Here is a 22,347-nt window from a genome sequence, read left to right as displayed (position 1 = left end):
TTTGTGGCTCGTTCCTGTAGAGCCCAACCCGCAGCCACGAGGGCACCGAAAAACGAAAATTTTTTTTTTCCCTCCCCCCGTCCCCCCCCCCCCCCCCCATTTCCTATCTGCCTACTTCAGAATACACCCCGCTCGTTTTAAGAGAATCTTAGGTCCTCTCTGTGCTGAAAACCATTCAGCCAGAACTGGTGACAAAATAATAATTGTAAAAGAAAAAAATATTAAATTACATGCTGCGTAAAGCCTGATTTTTGCCATTTTGATTTCATTGTTTATTGCTATTATTATGATCAATTTGGGGAAGGATTTCTAATTAAAGTGTAGTTTTGAGCAAGCTCACGTTTTAGCTAATACACTGTTCTAAACTTTTTTTTCTTTCCTTTTTAACAAAACCAAACATCACGTGGTTTTCCTTATACTCCAGAATTGTTTGGAAAGGCTGAAAGGCACTTGTCTTAAAAACAAATGAGAAAAATCTCACCAGGATCTCACACAGGCCTACAAGAACCATGCCCTTTTTGTGATTAAGAAATAAAAATTACCATAATTACCTCATTTAGCCAGGTAGCTTTGTCAGTGCAACCCATCAAATGGTTAATGTAAGAGTCAAAAAAATACCAAAACAAAAACCAAACCCAAATAAACAAAACAAAGCAGAAAAAATAAAACCAAACCCACAAAACCCCCAAACAAACAAAAGTTTCAACCCAAGAAGATGAGGAAGGGCGGCACAGAGAGCACAGGAAGTTTTCAAAAGCTTGTAGACCCCTTGAGTGCATTTAAAATAGATTAACATTCTCCTGTCTAATTAGAATACAATTGCAAGAGTTCTCCTTTATCTGTGCTTCAGGAGTTATTTGTCTTTTTGCTCAAAGCTTTTATTTGTGAGCTGTGAGCCTTGCTCTGCTACCGGCTTCCTGACATGGTCAAGAACAGGTCAATCTCTCCAGGTCTCTGTTTTCAGCTGTTGCATTGATGAGGAGGAGTCTGGCCTCCTAATCCTTCAGTCTTGTTTGTTTTGCTTCTGAGCCCCTCTTAGGAAGTGTATCTGGTGCAGCTGGTGCAACAGCCAGTTGCAAGCTGGAATATCTCGAAGCTGCAGTAATGTAATAGTGAAATGTCATCTACCCTTTTTCTTCCTGCCATTGCTGGCTTGCATGAGTGGCTTGGAAGGGCATATGGGGACTCTGACCCCTACTGAAATAGTTGGGTTTTGTCTGTACCAAGGAGAGAAAATCCCACCAGCTAGATCTGTGCTCTGGTACAAAATTAAAGCTGCTGAAATAGCTGCAAACACAGCAGCTCAAAAAGGGGATAGCAATGAGATGAGCACGTTTCTGTGATGGAATTTGGAATTGCCTGCATCTTATAAACGCTGTCTATTTGTTGTTAGGAACGTGCAGCTAAAGCCACTGGGAAACAGGAAGGCAAGACAATGATTTGAAATTGGACCCCCCAAATAGGGAGACTGTTTCAAAACATGTGAGACAATGCAAAGGCATTTTGCTTTGATGCTATGGTTCCCAGAGGAAGCGACTGCAGGTACCAATCAGTACTTTCCTGGTAAACATTGCTGTTACTTCTGTAGTCATGGATCTAGTTTAAGGAACAAAAGAAAATTGCAGATTCCAGTTTGTGAAGTCAGGAAGCTCAGTCTTGGAGATGGCAGCATTCAAGGAACCAAGGCGATCGAAGTGTTAGCTGGACTGGAAATGTGATCCTTGCTGTGCTTTGACAGGCATCTTGTGCCTTTTGATTTAGAGAGTGTTTGTTGGAGGTGCCATCTATATACAGTCTCTTGTTCTGTAGAACAATAGATTCTTCTGATAGGTTTGTTTGGGGTTTTTTTTGTTTGTTTTTCTTGGGTTTTGTCTTTTTCTGCTGTCCTTGACAATATAGTGCCTAGGGCAGAAATTGCAAAACTCATTTTGATTAGATTCTAACAAAACAGGAAAAGCTAGACAGGTCCTGTGCTCAGGAGAAGGTGTTAAGCTTTTTTGGCAGCGGAAGTGGCTTTCGTGCCACCGGTACTTATATTTTAAATTGGGAATTCCTGGCCTAGAGCAGAACCACAAGCATGTGCTGTCCTCTGGCCTTCCTGGCTAGAGGAGCTGCCTTTCTGCTCTCTCAAACATCCTCTTGTACGGGAAAGGCCAGCAGACTTGGTGTGCAATTATTAGCATGGAAATCAATGCAGCTGGAAGTAGGAGCACTCCTGGTCTCTTCACATGGCTGTGCCTCCCAGTGCTGAAGTGCTATTTTCTCACTGTTACAGTAATGCTTCTGTGTTTTGTGCCTGGTTTCCTATTTTAATATGTCTGTCTTTAGCTTTCAACACTGACTCTTCTTCTGACCTTGGCAATGAGATTAAAACCCTTTAGTATCAAGCATGTACTGAAGCCTCATAATTTAAATTAGTGCTTGATCTTTTTTTGAGAATATACCTGTTATTTTGCTGACTATGCATATAAGCATGGTATCTGTTTCTGGGTTACTTCCACGACTGAAATAACTCTGAAATTAATTCAGAGGTATTAGTAGGGGTTGAGCACACACTTCACCTTTCAGACTGGTTGAAACAAGCTATCCTCTGCAGTCATCTCCCTAGGTATCTATATATCTTCACTTCTTGGAACATCACTACTTGCTTTCTTACTCTGTCATTCTTGCAATTTTTTTTACAGTGGATGATAGCACTGGAGTTATAAATTGTGTCTGCTGGAAAAATCCAATGGTAGCAGAAACATCTTTATCAGGTAATTTATCAAATAAATAATTTCTCTTTTGACTAGACACTCTTACTCATGTCTGTCTTATGTAATCTAGCAAATGATCAAACTTGCAGAAAAGCAAATTCAACTTTTTTGAAATTTATTTTACTTTAAGCCATTACATCCTACAGCAGGGGCCATTTTTGGAGTTTCATATTACTTTTTGTGTTGTGTCCATTGGTGTTGCTGATAAAACCACTACATTATGACCTGTTATGCCTTTTCCTTATCTGAGTAATATGGTATTTCAGTTCTGTGCTGTGATGTTGCTCAGAGAATCCTCTTCTTATGGTTCTTTCTGTGACTTCATCCAGTGAGGAACTAGGCTGGAAATGTGCCACATGTCACAGCTGCTGTTTCCAAAGTCAATCCATTGACCAGCAACCTGTTGTACACTCATCACCCTTGTGATACAGTGGTTTCAGGATTCACCTTCTCTCCTTTGTTTGCATTCATGGTCTCCTCCTCGTGCATATACTGTCAATGAACCTGAAGGTAGCTTAAAAGACAGTGGGGGGATGCCAGCAGTCCTTTACAATTTGGGAAAGTTCTAAATGTACAGAAATTGTGCATTTGAAATGAATCTGTTATTGCATTTAATAGCAGAAGAACTTCCTAGTGTCTGGCTTTTTTTTATTTTTCTCCCACTGTTTCTCATAGATCAAAGTGTGGAATACTTTTTACTTTGGCCCTTTTTGAAAATGCATGTAGTAGATTGACAACCCTGATATGAAGCTGGTGAAATCCTGCAGAAATAAATGTTACTAGTGTCATCTGCCAGTGTCAGGTATTGGGAAAGGAAAGCTTGTTGTAAAAATTAAAAAGTCTGATGTCTGTGGAACAAGCCCATTTATGCAGACAGATAATTCATACTTATGTTTAACAATGTTCCAAACTGGAATCAAGGAGACAACTCTCACTTTCAGAAATGTGATGGTGTGGCACAGCTTTCAGAAGTAATAATGGGGACCCACGATCAAATCAGGAACTTAAATTCATCAAAGGAATTGCATGAAATACTGCTTGAACCAAAATGAGGACCCAGAATGCTTGTTTCAGCCTTATGTTCTTATTTTACTTGTACATCAGTAGTGCTTGAATGGACACTGTTATTAATGGAAATTAATTCACCTACTTAGGCAGGGGGGTTGGACTAGCTGATCTCCAGAGGTCTCTTCCAAACCCTACTATTCTGTGATTCTGTGATTAATTCATTTGTACCTGCTAAAGAAAACAGCTCCTAAGGGGCACAGGAAACTTTCTTCCAGCCTTTTGTAATTGTGATCAGGGATACTTGGATCATTAATCAGGTTTTAAGTTAGGAAGAATTTACTCTGCTGCAAAGATGTGTTACGTAAATGTGAGGTTCTGTCAAGTTGCATTCACTTCAGCGTAGACATCAAATTGCATCACATAAATAATTTGGCCCCACCTCAGATGACTCATTCTTCTTTTATGTAGAAAGTTCATCTGATCTTTCTTTTCCCTTATCATCCCTCGTAGCATAACAAAATCAAAAAATGGCAGAACCCATTTCAAATAACGTTCCAATTTTGCAACCCATCTATGACACTTTCGGTGGTAAATCAGTATCTCCTCTCTCTTATTCTTTCCCCAGGTGAACTATTTAAATATAATACTGTAAACTAACTTTGTCACCCAGAAGTTTTGCCACCCAGGGCACGTGGTTCCTGGGACCTAACCCCTTTTCCAGTAATATGACTCCTGTGGTGCTTAGGTGTTTGGATGAATGCAAAGGGACAGTCCTCTTGGCCTTAATACTGCATCTCCTTTCCCTGACTTCTTACAGGTCGTCCAAGCACACCCAGCAGCCTCACTGTGCTTGAGCAGATGAAGAAACTCCAAGAAATGGTGAGCCAGAAAACCAAGCTGGAGATCGGGGACGTTGTCAGGGTCAGAGGTCACATCCGAACCTACAGGCAACAAAGAGAAATTCAGGCTTCATGTTTCTGTGAGTGTTATGGGTCTGTGACCTGTGTAACTTACTTGTCTGAATTTGTGCAAAGATCTAAGCTGTATGTAATTCATTGAGTAATTTCCACTTCATTTTCTGGCATCTCAGTTTTCTAAAGAGATTTTAGCCTGTATGCCTTTATTTTGATTTTAGCTGTGTGAGGTTAATGTGTGGGATTAGATTGCCTGCAAAAATGAGGCATTCCTGGGAAATCTATAAAAGACAACGAGCCTGCATACAAGATACAGTGACTGGGTGTCTGCGAGAGTGAGTTGCTCTTCAGTTTTCTTTGTGTTGGAGTAGAACAACCAAAGCCCATGGGAATGGAGTTGGTGACCTTTTTATGCCACTCTTCATCAAGAGCGTTAGCTGCTTCGGAGAAACAGTTGGTGTTTTTCTCAGCCTGTATAATCCATTCCATGGGCAGACAGCAGCCTATGGGCACATTGTACCACCAAAACCCAGGCTCTTCTTAACTCTCTGACTCTGCAGAATGACTGAGAAGTGTTCTTCCTCCTCTTCAGTCACTCTGGCACAGATGTGCAGGTGCCGGCCCCGTGTCTGACAGCTCTTTGGCAGCAGGGTTCTGCAGTCTGCTGTTTACAGCTGGGGAGCTTCCAGTTATGGAAAGACTTCTCTCCTCTGTGTCTGTGCTATTGTGTAAGAGTTGGTTTTCCCCAGTGAAATCTCTCAGAGACAATACTGAAATGATTCCTTCAGTGGAGGGAAGCCTGCCTTTTAAAAGCCCTGTGTAGCTCAGACAAGAAGTCTGTAGATTTTTCAGCTCTAGCTAAAAACTGAGAGGGAATTCAACCCTCCTTTCCAGACAGGAGATTTATGAATATATTAGCCATTCAAGGACTGTTAATAATACCATTGTTTCATTAAAGGAGAGCCACGCTATTCAAATAGCCTCTAAATTGCTTTCACTTTGGCCCAAATAAAGCTCCCTACTATGCATTAACTTCCTCTAATTGGCAAAGACTGCTGAAAGGTAAAATAGATCATAAATTCTGGTTAAATAAGTTGTCAGATAAAAGCATAATCTGCAATGCACCACAACAGGTCATTTACCTCCTTGTAAACTGTAAAAGCGGGAGCGGCCTTTGTGGTTTTGGTTTTATAAAAACAACAGCAAACAAAATTTGCCACTTTAATACTGGCATGTAAAGCTCTGTTGTGCTCCCTCAGGTATGCTCACTTAAAAGATTGGTGTGGTGGTTTCAGCCAAGTATGTGTGTTCTTTTTGCTGCTCTAGATAAAGTGGATGATCCAGTGTGTGATGTTCAAATTTCAAGAATGCTGGAGCTCCCCTGTCTCTATAGAGAAGTTTATGATAAACCTTTCCAAGGCCCCGAGGAGGGACAGAGGTAAATGCAGTATCCAGACTGGTCTTGGGGCAAAGTGTGGGATTTCATTATTGTTTATTTGTTATTGTAATAACTGTGAGTCAGACTCTGCACAACTGCACAGTAGCAGCCTGCTGCTCTCCCAAATAATGATCCATACAGACAAGATACCGGTTCATAATATGAGACAAGAAATATAATGCTGAACCAAAGTGAATATTAGGAGGGTAGTAAAATACTGTGTACAGACCTCTTCATCTAGTAAAGAAAGATGAGGTTTGGAGCAAGATTTTGGGGTGAGAGATTAGATGCAGGAGTATCCTCTCCTGATTTTATTTTATGTGTAAGGATAAGGAGCTGTTCTATTGAAATGCTCTCAATTTCTCCTGCCCAAAATGCCTGCAACTTCTGCTGCCCATGTCGTTGTCAAATCAAATCACAAATATAATACTTCAATAAACTGAGTCAAAGACCCGTTCCTTTGTTCAGTTTAAAGGTAGCTGGATGCTTATTGGCAGGTCTGATGTATGTAGTGTGGTTTTAGAGATTGCAGGTCTTAAAATCACAGCACTGTTACAGCAAGCAATTGAAGAGGAACAGTTGGATGTTTATTGCATATAAAAATAGTCTGTTTTAATTCAGGTTTAAATTCAGATTCTTTAAGGACAGTAAAGTACCTTTTGACCTTTGAAAACCAGTCTACCAGGCTAACTTTCAGTAATTGTGCTAAAAAAGTATATTTCTTGCCTTTTGATGTGTTCTGTGTTCCTTGTAGTGCCCTGGAGGGTGAGAATTTCTCAATCAATGTGCTGCATGAGAAAGTGAAAAGCTTTCTCTTAGAAAACAAAATCCAGACCTTTTACCAACAGGAGCTGGAAGCAATTGATACTCTGGTGTCAGTGGCTGGTGTGCACCTACCCACCCCCAGCGCTCAGGAGGTGAGTGACTGTAACTGCTTCAAGATTTTAATGGGGGGAAATAACACTATGTACTTTTTTTTTAAGCATAACCAACCAGTAAAGAGACTGGTGCCTTCAGAGGATTCAGAAATCGCCGAGTGCTTTAGCTTTATGCATGAATTATTTACAGAGCTTCAGGAAACCTTGTCACTTGAGACATATAAAACTGGACTGAAGAAAGAAATATGAGAAAATTCTGTTGTTAAGGGTAATTATGTATTAGGGGTGAGTAACCTTACGGTCTGCAAGAGGTACTAACTTACCTAGATCAGTAAATAGTGGCAGTATCAGCAGAGGAGATCCCTTTAAGGTGCTTGAGCTGTTTGGGACAGATGTCTGAGATCCTGAATTTGATCAGGAGAAGGTAGGTCAAAGTCTTTGTATTGTTTCTTATTTGAAGCTCAATATATTAATAGAGATGTAGCTGTCAAAAGGAGATTATGATGAGTGGATGAACAGTGCTCCCTGGTACATGTTTCTCTTGTTGTAAATCCCTACTTGGGAAAGGCCATAACTGAAAGGAACAGAAGGTGGGATTTAATTGAAATCAGTTCACATGCAGTTGCATGTAACCTAAGTGTTAAGAAACTTTCCAGTGAGATGGAATGCTCTTGATCGACTGCAGAATGGGAAATAGAACAAAAAACATTTTATAAAATGGCTTTATATTACTCTGTGTTGTTTGGATGAATTACAGCCCAGATTCTCAACTTGTGTGAAGTGGTAAATTTCTGCAAAAGTAACAGTGTTACGGCTTTTGCCATGTTACTAAGGGCAACTGCAACTTCAACTGGAGTGTTGTGTGACTCACTTGTTTACTTCGGGGTTTTCTGTAGAGAAATAAATCTATGGCAGTCATTTTCACTGCCTGATTCTGATATGCACTGTAAAGTTAAGTGCTATGTTATGTTAACATTTGATGTTTGTTTAATTCTTTAAAAAAACCCAAACCACCAAAAAACCACACAAAACCCAGTCCCTTGTAAATGAGGTCAAATAATAATGCAAAAGAGCTCTATTCTTGTTAGCCTCTTGTGGAACTGCTGCTGATAGCTGCTTCTTGATAGCTAATTATTTTTATAAATGGCATTTTTGTCATTTTCTTTAAAGCAAGCATGGATAGAAACAATAACAGGAGCTACACTCATTTTTGACAGAAAAGTTTGAGACCAGAATATCCAACATGGGACAGCAGGGTATTTTTTCTAAACCAGCTGGAACATTATTCAAAGTTCCCAAACATTTTGCATTAAAGGAAGAAGAGGTCATTGAGACTAACGCTAGAAACTTCCATCTTTGAAGTTCCAACATTTATAGAAAGATCAAGATGAATAACTTGCAAAGCCATTTAAAGTAGGAACTGGTGCAGAACAAACATAGAAAGGTACAAAAAACCCAAACCAACAAAAGCAATGTAGCATCAGCATCGTTAGCAGTCATGCGGAGTTATCGGAGTAATTAATGGTTGCTCCTGACCCTGATGCAAGGGTGTGAGTATATGTCCCAGGAATCTGGGCACACAGATACTTATTTAGAAATTGCAGTTCTCCCTATTGCCCTTTGGTATTAATTCCTGCAAGGAGGCTTATATATCTTTGCATAAAACAAACCTGCAATTGTCAAATGACCTGGATGCCTTAAGAGGAGCACCTGGTAATGCTCTGGAAGTGCATTTCATTGCTCCTCTGCTCTGTCTCTTGAAGGTGTCGCTTCTCATGATTGGCAAAGGGTCAATTAGCCAGTTTGATCTCCAAAAAGAAGTGTAATAGATCTGATTTCTGTCCCTCTTCCTTTTCCCCTCTGTAGTCTTCTGGTTTGCATCACCCTCAAACCAAAAGGATAAAGGGTGCTGCCAATTGGAACGATGTTATTTTATGCCTATTTGACGAAGCAGGAGCTGAGTGGTAAGATGAGTGAACCAAACTAATTAGGCCACACCACAATATACACACTTGTTCACTTCTTGCAATTTTCCTAGATGTGAGAGGATGAGTTATTTGGATGTGTAACTCTTTTTTTTTTTTTTTAACCCCGATTCCAGTGTTCTAGAGTGCAGTTGCTGTTAAACTCTTTTCTTGCCTCTCTCTTCCTTTCCTTGTGATCCTAGGTGCATCACCTCTCTTTTCCAACTTTTAAAGTACTTGTGCAGTGTTCATCATAGTGGGAGGGCATCTCCCCATGAAATATTTGCTCCAGGGAGGTGGTGAGCTGCTATGGAGTCACTGGCAGTGGAGCGGAGCAGGGGGTGAAGATGGAAGGAGGTAGCTGGGATAGCTTGAGGTAGGCAGCAGCTCTCTCTTCCTTTTCTGCATTACTGTACCCAACCCCTGTCCACATCCCATACGTGTCCTACAATACCTAGTTCCAGTCCTAATGGCTTCCCAGCACTGCAGTCTTCTGGTTCTCCAGAATGAATTTCCCTCCAGCAGATGTACGTGGCAGAACTCAAATTATATCCTCTGCTCAGACATATGCTAGGGAACATTTAATGTTATAGTCTACAGAGGATGGGTAAGAGAATTGGAAGGGTTGGTGTGTTAAAAAATAATTAAAAATTAACAAATCTGTCATATGGATATGTGGAGCTTTATTTCACATAACCACTGCCCTGTCTATCCCGAAGCTGTTGCCTTTTCCTTATCCCTTTAAAGAAATTACTTTTGAGACTGGAGGGGTGGGTGCCACAAGGAATACAACAGGCAAAAAAACCCAGAAAAAGTAATCTTGTGCTTAGATAACCTAAAGAGTGTGCTTGCTGGGCTTAGGCAATTATGTTTGGCAAATGGACAAGACTTTGGTTCCTTTTTTTTTGAGAAAACTACACGTGAACTTGATCCATCCAGTTTCTCGACTGGATTAAATGCGACTTGCAACCAGCCCGTCTTGAGTAACCATTTTTATGCATTTCTTCCATGCATAAGCACTAGTGTGTGCTATTTTAGTATGACCATTCCAGTTTGTGTGTGTCACTCGCCTGGACAGATAACTTGGGTTGTGCTTTCCAGACTCTGCTGTTTGTACGTCTCTTGATTTGAATATTATCTCAAGGTCAGCAGTGACAAGTAGGAGTTTTATAGGGAGCAGGGAGTTTTACGGTGCTGTTCATACTTACCTGTATGTTGTACTGTAGGTATAACAGAGTGCATTATATCTTCTTGATGCTACGTGCTTGTCTTCCTGCCTCTTGAGGAAGCTTCACTGCTACTTTAAATATGTATATTGCAAAGCTTATTATAGGACTTCAGGACTGACACGTCCAGAATCACTATTACTAAAATTGTCACCTGTCTAAGCCAAGGATTAAACATTGCATGAGAAACTGCAAAGGGCAATTCCATGAGTAGAATCACGTGTGTGGTTATACCAGGAAACTTTAACACCATCAGGGTGTGCTGTGATTCATAATGAGCCAAAGGTTACATACTTTCAGTGTTCTGAACAGACTGACTAATTCCTGTACCACTCCATTCTTTGGCCTATTATTGATTGTACAGAAAGTTTGCCTTGTTTTAAAGATCTGAGAGTAACTGGTTGCACAACACCAGCCCACTAAGCTCTGTGAGACCCATCAGATAGGAATATATTGATTAAAATACCAGCTTAATTCTGGACACATAGAGTCTTCTGTTGGCTTTGCTACAGAATCCTTGGGTGGTTTTTGGAGGGAGGGTAGTGATGGTAAAATTGTTATTTAACGGTTGCTTCTCTCTTGGGCAGTGGTGATGGGGACAACATGTTTTGCAGTAGTGCTGAATGATTTTTGGATGCTCCTGTGTTTGGATGTACAGCTTAATTTATTTGAAAAGGACCTGGTTTGGGAAAAGGGGGGGAACCCCTGCTGTCAGCACTTCAGGGAATCTGAAATTGTGTACCCTGAAACTCAGGCATGCCGAAGGGGGGCACTTTGCAAAAAAGGTGTGAACATTGTGAGGGCTAAATTCAAAATCCAGATTCAAATCTTGCTGATGCTCTGCATCAGCAGTTAATCTACTTAATATTTGCATTTCTTGGATGAAAAGTGTTGTAAAAGTAAAGTGATGGCTAATAAGGATCTATGACTCGGAAGGATCTATGTTAACCACTACAATACATCTTTATAACTGTTGAAATGCAAGCATTTTTCAATCTTCACCTGAAATAAAAGCAGGGATGTGAAATCACGTAGGATTTCATAGTCCTAGATTCCTTCTCTCTGTGTATAGTGCCATGTTTCAGTCTCCTGTAGGTTTCTGCTCAGCAGACTAAATCACAAGCTGAGGCACACATTGGCTCTGAGGGGAGATCCGTGTCCAGATGAAATGGGGGCCTGGTTTGGCATAAAAGAAAGTGATAAGGTATTGGGAAGAAGTACTATTGGGTTATGAATTTGTAGGACGAGATGCTGGAGATATTTTGGGTGGACTAAAAGAACAGTAAACAGTGTGCTCTTGCGGCCAGGAAGGCCAATGGTATCTTGGGTTGTATAGGGAAGAGTGTAGCCAGCAGGTCAAGGGAAGTCATTCTCCCCTTCTACTCTGCACTGGTGAGGCCACAACTGGAGTACTGTGTCCAGTTCTGGGCTCCCCAGTTCAAGAGGGACAGGGAACTACTGGAAAGAGTCCAGCGTAGGGCTACAAAGATGATTCAAGGATTGGAGCATCTCCCTTATGAGGAGAGACTGAGAGAGCTGGGACTCTTTAGAGGTCAAGGGAAGTCATTCTCCCCCTCTACTCTGCACTGGTGAGGCCACAACTGGAGTACTGTGTCCAGTTCTGGGCTCCCCAGTTCAAGAGGGACAGGGAACTACTGGAAAGAGTCCAGCGTAGGGCTACAAAGATGATTCAAGGATTGGAGCATCTCCCTTATGAGGAGAGACTGAGAGAGCTGGGACTCTTTAGTCTGGAGAAGAGAAGGCTGAGGGGAGACCTTATCAACGCCTACAAGTATCTCAAGGGAGGGTTGAAGGAGGAGGGAGCCAGACTCTTTTCAGTGGTTCCCACCGAGAGGACGAGGGGCAACGGGCACAAGTTGGAACATAGGAGATTCCACTCAAATATGAGGAGAAACTTCTTCACGGTGAGGGTGACAGAGCCCTGGAACAGGCTGCCCAGGGAGGGTGTGGAGTCCCCTTCCTTGGAGATCTTCAAAACCCGCCTGGATGCTCCTGAGTAACATGCTCTAGCTCTGGGCAATCCTGCTTCAGCAGGGGAGTTGGACTAGATGATCTCTATGGTCCCTTCCAACTCTAGAAATTCAGTGAAATTCAGTGAAAATTCAGTGAAAAACAGATTAAATAATGTTATATTAAGTTCACAAAGAAGCAAAAATTGAGGCGTTTTACTTGGAAGCCTGGGGAGGAGGAAGCACGTTCTAGAGCACACTATGAAAAAAAACCAAAGTTTTTATGTCATTTCAGGATAATATTAAATCCTTTGAAGGGGGCAGGAGCCCTCATTTGTTCTTCAGGCATAGTCCTTCTGCCATGGAGCCCTTTCCCTTGAACTCTGCAGCACGGATGAGAGGGTGCTGATATGTAGCAGCTGCTTACTTATTTTCTCGCTCCCAAGCCTGCCTCTCTGCCTTCGATCTGTCAAATCCCTTGCATTCTTAGTGATTCTGTTTCAGTATCCATCCAGCCTGAGCTGTGTGTCAGTTCACACAGAGTCTGTTTTTAATTATCTCCCTTTTCTGACGGGATCTCAGTGTTAAGCCAAACTGAATAATTATCGTGCTTCTTTGGAGATATTTTTATCTTTTTTTTTTTCTCCCCAAATGTTTGCTTTCACATTAAAAATTGATCAGAGTCTTGAGGTGGTTGCTTTGCTAGCAGTTTCTTAGATTCTTGAGGATTTATTACTGCCTTTGAGTGAGAGGCAAAGTCTCTTGATTTTACATATGGCTATGAAAATGTGCTTTTCCACGAGAAAATAATTCATCCTTCACTTAACCCTTCCTGGTACATTTTATGCCTGTTTCTTCAGTTCATCAGAAGAGGCTCTATGAAGAGAAACATGATAGTATTAACTCTGTGACTGGAATGGTGTCCAGATGTACGGTCAAGTTTGTAGTTAGAAGCAGTGTCTGTTGTTATCCAAACTGTTATAGCTGTGGTGGACTGAGGGAGAGAAAAACATCCGGGCACTGAAGTCCTTCAGTCTGGAACAGAAGGAGAAAACTGAACTGAGAATAATAACCATTGTTCTATATTAATTATCTTGAGCTATTAGGCAATTCTTTTTGACTGTCAATTTGAGAGGAAAAAGATAGTTAGCTGTTGGACAGAGAGAGAGAGATGTGATTATGGTCTGTTGAAATTTTGAGGATTAACCAGAGAAAGGGGATGGAGAAACTTGTGCTGTATGCTAACCGTAACGTCCCTAATGGATCTCTGAACTATTCCCAATTAGGCACATCGGCTTCCAGGCTTTGAAACAGACAGAATTTCACTTGAGGCTTGCAAAAGGATCGAATGAATGTTTTGTGAAAAGATATTCTTGCATTGCTAATGTGGTGTCTCACATACTCGTGTGAACTCCTTCTGGTACCTGGTGGTTGCCTGGTTCACTCCCAAGGCTTCTGTGAGTCTGGTGGGTGAGGCAGGATATGTGAAGTCTGATACTTCTGTTCAGAACAGGATGAGAGCATTTCCAGTGATAGCTGAAGAAATGGCTTGGCAAACCTTGCTTTGGTTGCACGGTGTGGTTCTAGTTATCACAGGTTGGTTTGTGGGAATCTGTTTAGCTCTGTTCCCAAAGCAAGCCACGGGGAGCACAGTGCACTCCCAAAAGATAAGGAAACGGCAATTGGGGATTAGAAGCAGTCTGTGTAGATAAATGGGAGGTTGAAGGACATAGTAGGACAGATAGAGATGGAGAAGAGTAAGTCATGGTCTTGCACTTATCCACCCATACTTTCTCTGTTCCACAACTGATTCTTTATTTTCTTCCACTTCCCTAGCTGTCATTCCACTGCCTTAGCTCTGCTGTACTTCCAAATAAACCCTGCTTTTCCCTGATCTTTTTTCTCCCCTTCCTTCCTTCCTGCTCTGCTAGATGAGTCTCCCAGAACCCTTTGTTCTAAATAACCTCCTCAGATATGGACATTGTTCTCCTTTCACAAGAGATTTTTTCCCACCTGCCCTCAAAATTGAATCCTTTGTTCCCTTATCTTATATACCTGTCTTAATTTCTAGCCTGCTCTTTATCTTTTCATTTCATTAGGCTGTGGAGAAGCTCTTGAGACCATGACCAGAATGTGTGCAAAAACTTGGAAACTCAGAGGACAAGAAGCAAATACTGTTCTTGAGAGTTTCTTCCTTTTCCTTGGACATTGCCTTAGTTTCAAATCAGGAGATGGGAATCCAATCCCCAGCACTTGGATTTTTTTCTGAATATTGCCCCTCAAAGCACTGATCTCTCTGTATTCCTACCCTTATTACCAGGAAAACTCTGAATATAAGCAAACTTGATTAGCTAACCAGCCAAATGCTCTGTGAGCATCACAAGCCCATTTCAAAAGAGAGTTCTCAGGACCTAATCAAATAGCTGCTACATCCAAAGCAGGCAGTTAGGAGATTGTGGTTCCTCAAGAACAGCACAAGCTTCTGCTGTTTGTTTTGTTATTGTTTTTTTAAAGCTTTGGTGTATTGGTTAGTTCATACATAACAGATATGACTTGTGAATTACTAAATGAAGAAAAATGTGTAACAAAATCACCTGAAGTCCTCTTGATCTTAAAAGCATATGGAGCTTTTGCTGGTAACTTTAGTTGAGCTGAGATTTCTTACCATCTGCTTTATTCCTTTTTTTTCCCATCCAGGTTAAGTCAAAAAATGACTCCAGTTCCAAAAGGATTCACAGTGTTTTTAAGGAAGCAATAAGGATGCTACAAGAAAAAGGGGTGGTTTTCCAGAAGCCTAGTAGCTCCAAGGACTTATACCATGTAAGGAGCTGAGCTGTGGTTGCAAACAAGTTCAGGGGTATGACTTTCATGGTCAGTAGAAATAGTAGAAATGTTTCAGAAAGAGAAGCTGAACATCCCAGTGCTGTCTACTCAAAAGTCTTATCTGCAGTTTACTTCACTGGTGCTTTTACCTCTGTGTCACCCACTGACTTGTTCTTTTAGTAACTCAGCACCAAACTTAAGCCCTGCTGCTGTTCCGAGTGCAGTTGTGGTCACTGTGTTGCCAAACTGTGTGCTGACGCAGCTCAGCACACCGAAGGCTGGGACCTGGGACAGTTCCCTTTATTGAAGTGGGTTGAAAATTTAACATTCGTTATTAATCTGGGAGGCAGTATATAATGCAGACTGTAGTTATGACAGCGTTAGTCTAGAATACATGGTAGCCTTGGACTGCTTTTCAACAATCTACTGTGAAATAGACTGCTATAAATTGCCCATTTCTTCTGTTTTCTCCAGGTGACCGACCATGATAAAGAGCTGCTTAAAGTGACCCTTGATGCCATTAAAGAAGATTGTCGAAAACCCAGGCGTAAGTAGCAGTGTGATCAGGGCTCCCATGAGCTGGTGCTGAGATATTGATGGCAAAATCTCCTCCTGCTGCTGCATTAGATACGCTTCTTGTCCTTCCCCATGAACTCAGAGCGGAGTCGCTCACGGAGCTAATCAGTGTAGCTAATGGTGGGAGTGCAAGAGCAGCTTCCTGGGAGCATGGAGAGAGAAGGAGCAGGTGTGCCCCGCAGGAAGCAAACTTCTCCAAGTTGAAATAAGCAGCCATTATCTTAGATCTATATCTTTGGAAAATACTTAGATTTTGGAAGGAACCAAATGTAATGAAGTTAGGTCAGCACCCATCAGCTGTTGTTTTGAGCTCTGGATAACTAGCAAATCTTGCTAGTTCAGTTTCTACCAGGGAGTTGACACAAAACTGACCGTACAGAAAGGTGAAATCCCCACCTCCATTAAGTCAACAATAAAACTTCCTTAAGTCAGTAGGATGTTTTGTGTAGATTTTAAGCTCAGGTAGAGCTCAGGTGGTTGTTCTTTGCAGGCAGGGATTTCAGTCAAACAAAATCCACTTCCTTTCAGATCATGTACCTTGTGTGGCTTCTGAGTTATCCTTGTCCCTCAAACCTATTGTGTCTTATTGCCATAGTGACAGCTTGTGCTTGACTTGAATGTCTGCTAATTACACAGGTACATTGCGACAGTTTCTTTCAATTCACTGGGCAGAATGTGTCAGCAGGGATCACTTGCTGCTGGAGTGCAGCTATTTGTGGGGTAGAATGCACTTTAGTGTAAAATAAATGACTGACTAGAACATAAGGCGTATAATCTTAAATTGCTCATATCCTTATACTGTCATAACTACAATAGTGCTTGTAGGACCTGGTATATGGCAGTTATCCTGCAATGAAAAAAAGGCTAAGTGAAGTGGTATTATTTTTGAGTTTTCAACTGGCTACCTTAAGCAGTGGTACAACTGTAGGCAACGTTTGTAGGTGAAGGTAAAAGTTCTGTAACTTTGGGGGATGGAGGGAGTAAATGTTACTGGGCACGTAGGTGAAGGTGGGCTCATTGGCCTGAGGTTGTTTCAGTACAACAAGTTACCACATTGCATTGTTTTGTTGTCTTTTATCCAATTAAAAAATACAAACATCTCTGTAAAAGACAAACCATTCCTCTGCCTATTTTATACATCAGCTAGTTCTCCTGGGAAGCCATTGGGGTTTTTTTATAATTGTGCCACTATAAGGGCCAGAACGTACATAGAGTTGGCACAAGGCACTGAGTGACTGCCTGCTGTTCAACTCCCCTCTTGTGTGTTATCACACTGGTTAAGTACTCTCAGTGCTCCCTGAGGGGTTGGAAGATTGTTTTTCTCAGAGTCAGGAGGAGTCAACAGCTGACAAACTCATAGGTCACTCACAGAAAAAACTTCCAAGAGTCCTGAGTCCTCAAAGCCATGTTTTCCATACTGAGCAGGTTAAAAATAGCAACTGCTTTACAGAGCCTCTTGTTCTCCTTGAAGCTTTCCACCTCCTTAGTTTTCCTGTTATAAAGAGGACGATTTCCAGATCAGTGTCTCTTTCTCTGCTAGTTTGCAGAAGGACCGTTTCAATATGCTAGTCACTGGTAATAGAAGATTTTGAGAAGAAAAGCCAAGAACCTTCAATCAAAACTCAGAGGTTACCGCGGATATTTTATTGTCACTGAATGATGCAAGAGTGTGGAGCTCAATGTAACTGTCGGCCCCCCTCTGCTGGTGGGATGGCAATCTCAGCCACCCACTTGGCCTTGGCTAGTGAGCAGGCTTTTTAGTGAGAAAATAAGAACACTGGTAATACCTCAAGGGCTTTTGCTCATTTGTTGCAAGAAATTCCTACCCATTTTCCTTCAAGAGTAATATTAATCTTCCGTGACAGAGAAGACTGTTTTATGATAAACCAAACTCTTCTCTCCAATGAGTTATTTCTCTGCCAGTTTTAAAGGCAATGCCTCACCCCGTTGCTTTAGTTGTGACACGTTCTCAGGCCCCAGCCCAGCTGCCTGGAACTATTGTACAAAATAAAAATTGTTAGCGTGCCTAGTCAGAGCTCCACAAACCCTGAGCTTTAATACGCCTACATGACAATCTAGTCCTTGGCTCCAATTGTATTTCTAAACAGCCTGATCTTAAACGCCCTCATGCAAGACCACTGTGGGTCTCTCCGGAGGCTTAAAACAGCCAGAAAAGGATGACAGTGCATTTTGACTCCAGACTGAACTGTGAAATGGTAGACTTAGTCCAGTTTTTTTTCTCTTTTTTTTTTTTTTTTGACACATTTACTCTGGTTTTAGGCTTAGATGAGGCTAATAGTAAAGAGGAAAAAAACAGATCCTCTTGAAGTTAAATTAAATATATGAAAATAGACCCTAGGTGAGGTGTCCACAGTGGGCAAATGGCAGTTTTTCTATAACTCTATCTGACATTGGTAGTCAGGCAAGACAGTGAATCACACACAGCCCAGCTTACCCCAGCTGGCAGACAAAAGCTAGAACCCGTATGTCAGTGAAAGAGGAACAGCATCACTCCACTGCAAGGAGTGTATTCCCTCAAAATTGGGTCGTAGACTAGGAGTGTTTTTTGATAACTTAATGATTGTACACATCTGCAGCTACCCGAAAATGCCATTTTCTGCCAGCATCTAGGAGGAAAGTATGTATTGTACTGGTGGGGAACACTTGAGTCACTAATCTAATTCACTGAGACTTAAGCTAAGTTACTGTGGATCAGGGATGGGCGCTTTGACCTTATGACAAATCTATGACTAATGCACAATGCAGCTACCCTGCAGTTCTTGCTTTGTTTGCAAGAACAGTGACTATGACCAGGTAGAGGCATTGTTGTCTTCTCTGCACTTATATGTCCTAGGGTGGTGGATGCATTTTTGGCTCCTAGCCACAAAGGCATTTCATCACACTGGATCACTGGCTTCTTAAAAAAATATCTTTGCCTGAATCACGGCCCAACAGGCTGAACTGTTTATTTACCAACACTCAGCGTTGCCTTGTATCTGCCAGTGACTTTTCTCAGCAGCTTCTAAGGCAGTTCTGGGCAGATTCTAGAGCAAAGATTGGCAAAAATAAAGCCAAAGACAGCAAAAAAAAAAAAATATACAGGGACCTCCCTGGCCCATGGAAATTTTTCAGTACCCTTATCAAACTTACCTTCCATCATGTGAGCTGAATGCTGAGGAGGAGGGAAGTTCTGTGCTGATGTGTCTCGTTTATGCTAGTTTTCCATGGTTAGCCATAGAGGAGAGAAAGAAGCCTGTTGTGGAGCTGGGTACCCAGGGAGCCTGCAGCTCTGATGATCAGTGGGTTTGCAGGGTGTTTTGAGGGAAATGTTGAGTGGGACAGCAGAGGGTCAAATGATGGCTCCACCAGGCACACAGGAGCTGCATGCAATACGGGGGCCACTCAGGACCTTTGGCTCTGGCTTGCCCTCTAGGAAAGGGCATTATTTTTACATTTGTGTTCTCTTGTACATTTTCAGGGTTCATTCCTCTTAAGAGGAGATAAAATTTCATACTGAAGTTCTGTGACTTTCTACTCCCGTAATTCTCTGAGCAATCAGTCTGAAGTGCCGGGAATGGGATTGCACTGCTGGGTTTCCATCTCTGGAAGTTGCACTGTAACGTTTTTTCCACAAGATGCCAGCATTGGGCAAGCAGTTACAGGTCCTGGCCATGGACCTTCTTGCTGTTCTAGACATTTTTGAAGTTAGGTATGAGCAAAAGCATTTGGTTTTTTTGTTTGTTTGTTTGTTTTGGTTTGGGTTTTTTTCTGCAGTTGCAGAAACTGGATGGCTTTCATAGGTGGACAGTGAAGGTACCCTTAAATTATTAATCTCATCCTCAGGTTGTACTGAATGAGCCCTGTATACTGGAGTTTGCAAGACTGATTATCTTTCACCCTCATTACTAGTGTTACAGCCCTGAAACTTCCCAGAGAAGTCAGTGAGAACAGTTGATGATTGGAGAACTGTAGGCAAAGAGTGGATCTCTTCCCTCTGAATACATGCATCTCTGCTTCAGTACCTAAGGCATTCTTCCTCTCTGACAGCTGTGGTTTTTCATGGGCTAATCTGGATTACAGTTGTTAAAAAGAGGCAGTTAGACTGAAGTCTTACCTCCATGTCTGGCTGTATTGTCCTTTTTTTTTTTTTCCCTGCAGATGCTGAAAAAGGTTGCCATTTCCTTCATGTCTTGAGCTGTGTTCGGCAAAGCTACATCCCCTCTCTGGCTGAAGTGGTGATGCACCGTGTCTTGGAACTGCTGGAGAGTAACAGTGATGTTGTCAGCACTATGGAAGGATATTATGTGGCATTTTAAAAAGAGACAATTGTTCTGGTCCATTCAGGATAAAGGATGGAAGAAGGAGAGGTTGAGTGACCCTGAAAAGCTGCTATTACCTGGTATGATCTAGATGGGGGGAAAAAGAGAGCGTTCTGATTCTCCAAATGCTGTTTTGTCCAGCTCCAGAGAAGATGTCCAAACACTTGTTTTAATATTCTTGCTGACTTCCTTGCGATTCCTCATGAAAGTTGTATCAAACTGATTCTGGACATCCTAATACAGCGGGGAGCTGGAAAAGAGGCTGGGCTTTTTCCCTGCAGTAAGATGTGACGTGACCGTCCTCACATCTACATCCAGTGAGCCCTAAAGAAAAGTCACTGCTAAAGGATGTTGCTTACAGCAGTGGTCACATCAGGACTTGTTTTTCTGGCTTAAAGACTGGTCTTGTGGTCTTTCCATATGGTGATAGCTGTGGATCTTTCTTTTTATGTATACTTTATAACAGGTAGAGAAAGGACATGCAAGCAAACAATCAAAAGATTTGCCTGTCCTTCCTGGCAGTGTTGGTGTACCCATGTCTGTACGTATGTATTCCTGAATGTGCACAGCTTCCTTGCTTGTGGTCCTCACCTTTCTCTGAAAATAATATTCAGGAATGGGGTCCTGCATCCCTTTCCCATCCTGCAGCCTTGCCTGCTGCTTGTCAAGCATCTCTGGCTTCCCCTGGCTGCCGTGTGTGCTGCTGTGTTCTGTTATGGATTCTATTCAGACCAGGATTCTCAAAATCAATCACCGTTTTGCTGTTGATTTTTAAATTGCTTTCTACATCACAAATGGTAAACCGTAAATTAGGTGCATTGGAAAAGAAAATACAAAAGCCGACGACCCACTCTAATCTTTTGTACTCCCTGTTGCCTTTTGTGTCTTCTATTCCTTGTCACCTTTGGGGAAAAATACTCTCCATATCTGTGCTTGCAGAGGAAAACGAGACATTGATGAAATAACACTGGCCTAAAGAAGGTAACCGTGCAAGACGTTTGATCTGGAATAATCAGAACTCTTTATGTGCCCCAGTTCAAAGCCCGGAGCTGTTCAGTATTTATCCTTAGAGAGGTCTTGCTGCTGCAGGGGCTTGTCTGTTTAATTAATCTCTTTAATTAATGATGTGAAGGTGAGACATTTAACTTGAAAAGAGCAGAAAGAACTGAATGTATCCTTCCTCTTTCCTCTGCACCTTCTCTGTAGCAGTTGAAACAGCAGACTCCCAGGAGGCAGAGGTAGTGGTAAAGCCCTATAAGGATTGACATAGCGGGGAAAAATAAACCATATGCATGAGGAAAGCCAGCGAGTGGCCCCGTGTGTGCCAGGTCTCTGGTTTGTTGCTATATTCTATGCCTCATTCCAAGCCCTGGCTGCAGTGAGATATAGGCTAAGAGAAAAGCATGACAAAATATTTGGCGTTTGCATTCAGGGGTCTGTGGAACACTCTGGCCTTAAAGAGATGGTGTGTTTGTTCATAGTGGAAAACTGTGTATGAATCATTCTTTTGCTGTAAATTCCCTACTTGCTGTAGGGCTCGATAGCTGGTTTCCCTGCAGGCTGCCCGACTCCTGGCATTGCTGCTCTGTTTTGAGTTCGATACCTTCTAGTCAGATCTTAATATGGGCCTGAACATGTGCTGAAAGGATGTACCTGTGCAGAAGGAAATAAAAAAAGAGGATTAAGAAAGAATTGTAGAAGTCTTCATCTGTGTGCGCCGTAATGTCTCTAGAGAACAGGGAAAGAAGTCCAGATTCTGAGTGAAGCAGTACTGAGGGAAATTGCAACTTTACGCCTATAAAATGGTCTGCTTGGCCACAGATTTGCTTCTCAGATTCCTGTTCTGATTACTGATAAGTTTGAAGTAATGCTTAAAAACAAAGGCTGTCTATGGGAGAAGTAGTTTGGAATATCAGCTCCTAAATTCAGACTCGTATCAGGAGTTAACCATGTATTACTGCTTGATTATGGACAAGTGACCTACTTGGCATGAATCTGAGGGTATTGTAAAGGAAAGTATGTAGTATCTTGGACCGTATGGAACAGCATGACTTCTAATCTAAGAGACAAACTTAGCCATTTTCTTGCAAAGTCCTGTATCATCAGAATTGGATTTTGCTGGGAAAGGGTTAAAAGAACACAGCTAGCTCAGTGGGAAAGGTGATCTCCTCTCTTAGGTTAGAGGAGAGAAAGACTCTGAGGGTGTCAGACAAGTGTGTGGCTGGATGAGTTATGGAAGGAGCTCTGCACAGCTGAATCTTGGAGGAAAAGATAGTCTGGAGATCATATTGCTCTTTAGGGTCTCTTTAAAATAAATTCATACCAAAATAGGATTATATCTTTGTCCTTTGCAGCTTGGATGATCACACATGCAGCATCTAATGTGTTCTGTTGCCTCCAACTTTGATGTTGCAGTTTCTGTGGTTTAGTTACGTTTCTGTGTGTAAAGTCTGCCCAAACCCCCATGCCACTATT

The 22,347-nt window shown here is 41.8% G+C and overlaps 1 protein-coding gene across 1 annotated transcript in view; it reads left to right on the top strand.

The window, feature by feature from the left end:
- Positions 1-21,564, top strand: part of OBFC1 (oligonucleotide/oligosaccharide-binding fold containing 1) — a 45,175-nt gene extending 23,611 nt beyond the window's left edge. The window contains exons 5-11 of the mRNA XM_014958124.1: positions 2,685-2,756; positions 4,582-4,743; positions 6,005-6,116; positions 6,871-7,033; positions 14,852-14,974; positions 15,452-15,524; positions 19,712-21,564. Coding sequence (XP_014813610.1) covers positions 2,685-2,756; positions 4,582-4,743; positions 6,005-6,116; positions 6,871-7,033; positions 14,852-14,974; positions 15,452-15,524; positions 19,712-19,869 — 863 coding nt within the window. The 3' untranslated portion in view covers positions 19,870-21,564. The remainder of the gene's footprint in view (positions 1-2,684; positions 2,757-4,581; positions 4,744-6,004; positions 6,117-6,870; positions 7,034-14,851; positions 14,975-15,451; positions 15,525-19,711) is intronic.
- Positions 21,565-22,347: the final 783 nt, after the last annotated feature.

This window comes from Calidris pugnax, unplaced genomic scaffold, assembly GCF_001431845.1.
Source record: "Calidris pugnax isolate Ruff unplaced genomic scaffold, ASM143184v1 scaffold4, whole genome shotgun sequence".
NCBI lineage: Eukaryota > Metazoa > Chordata > Aves > Charadriiformes > Scolopacidae > Calidris > Calidris pugnax.
This window is presented reverse-complemented; position numbering and strand designations above follow the sequence as displayed.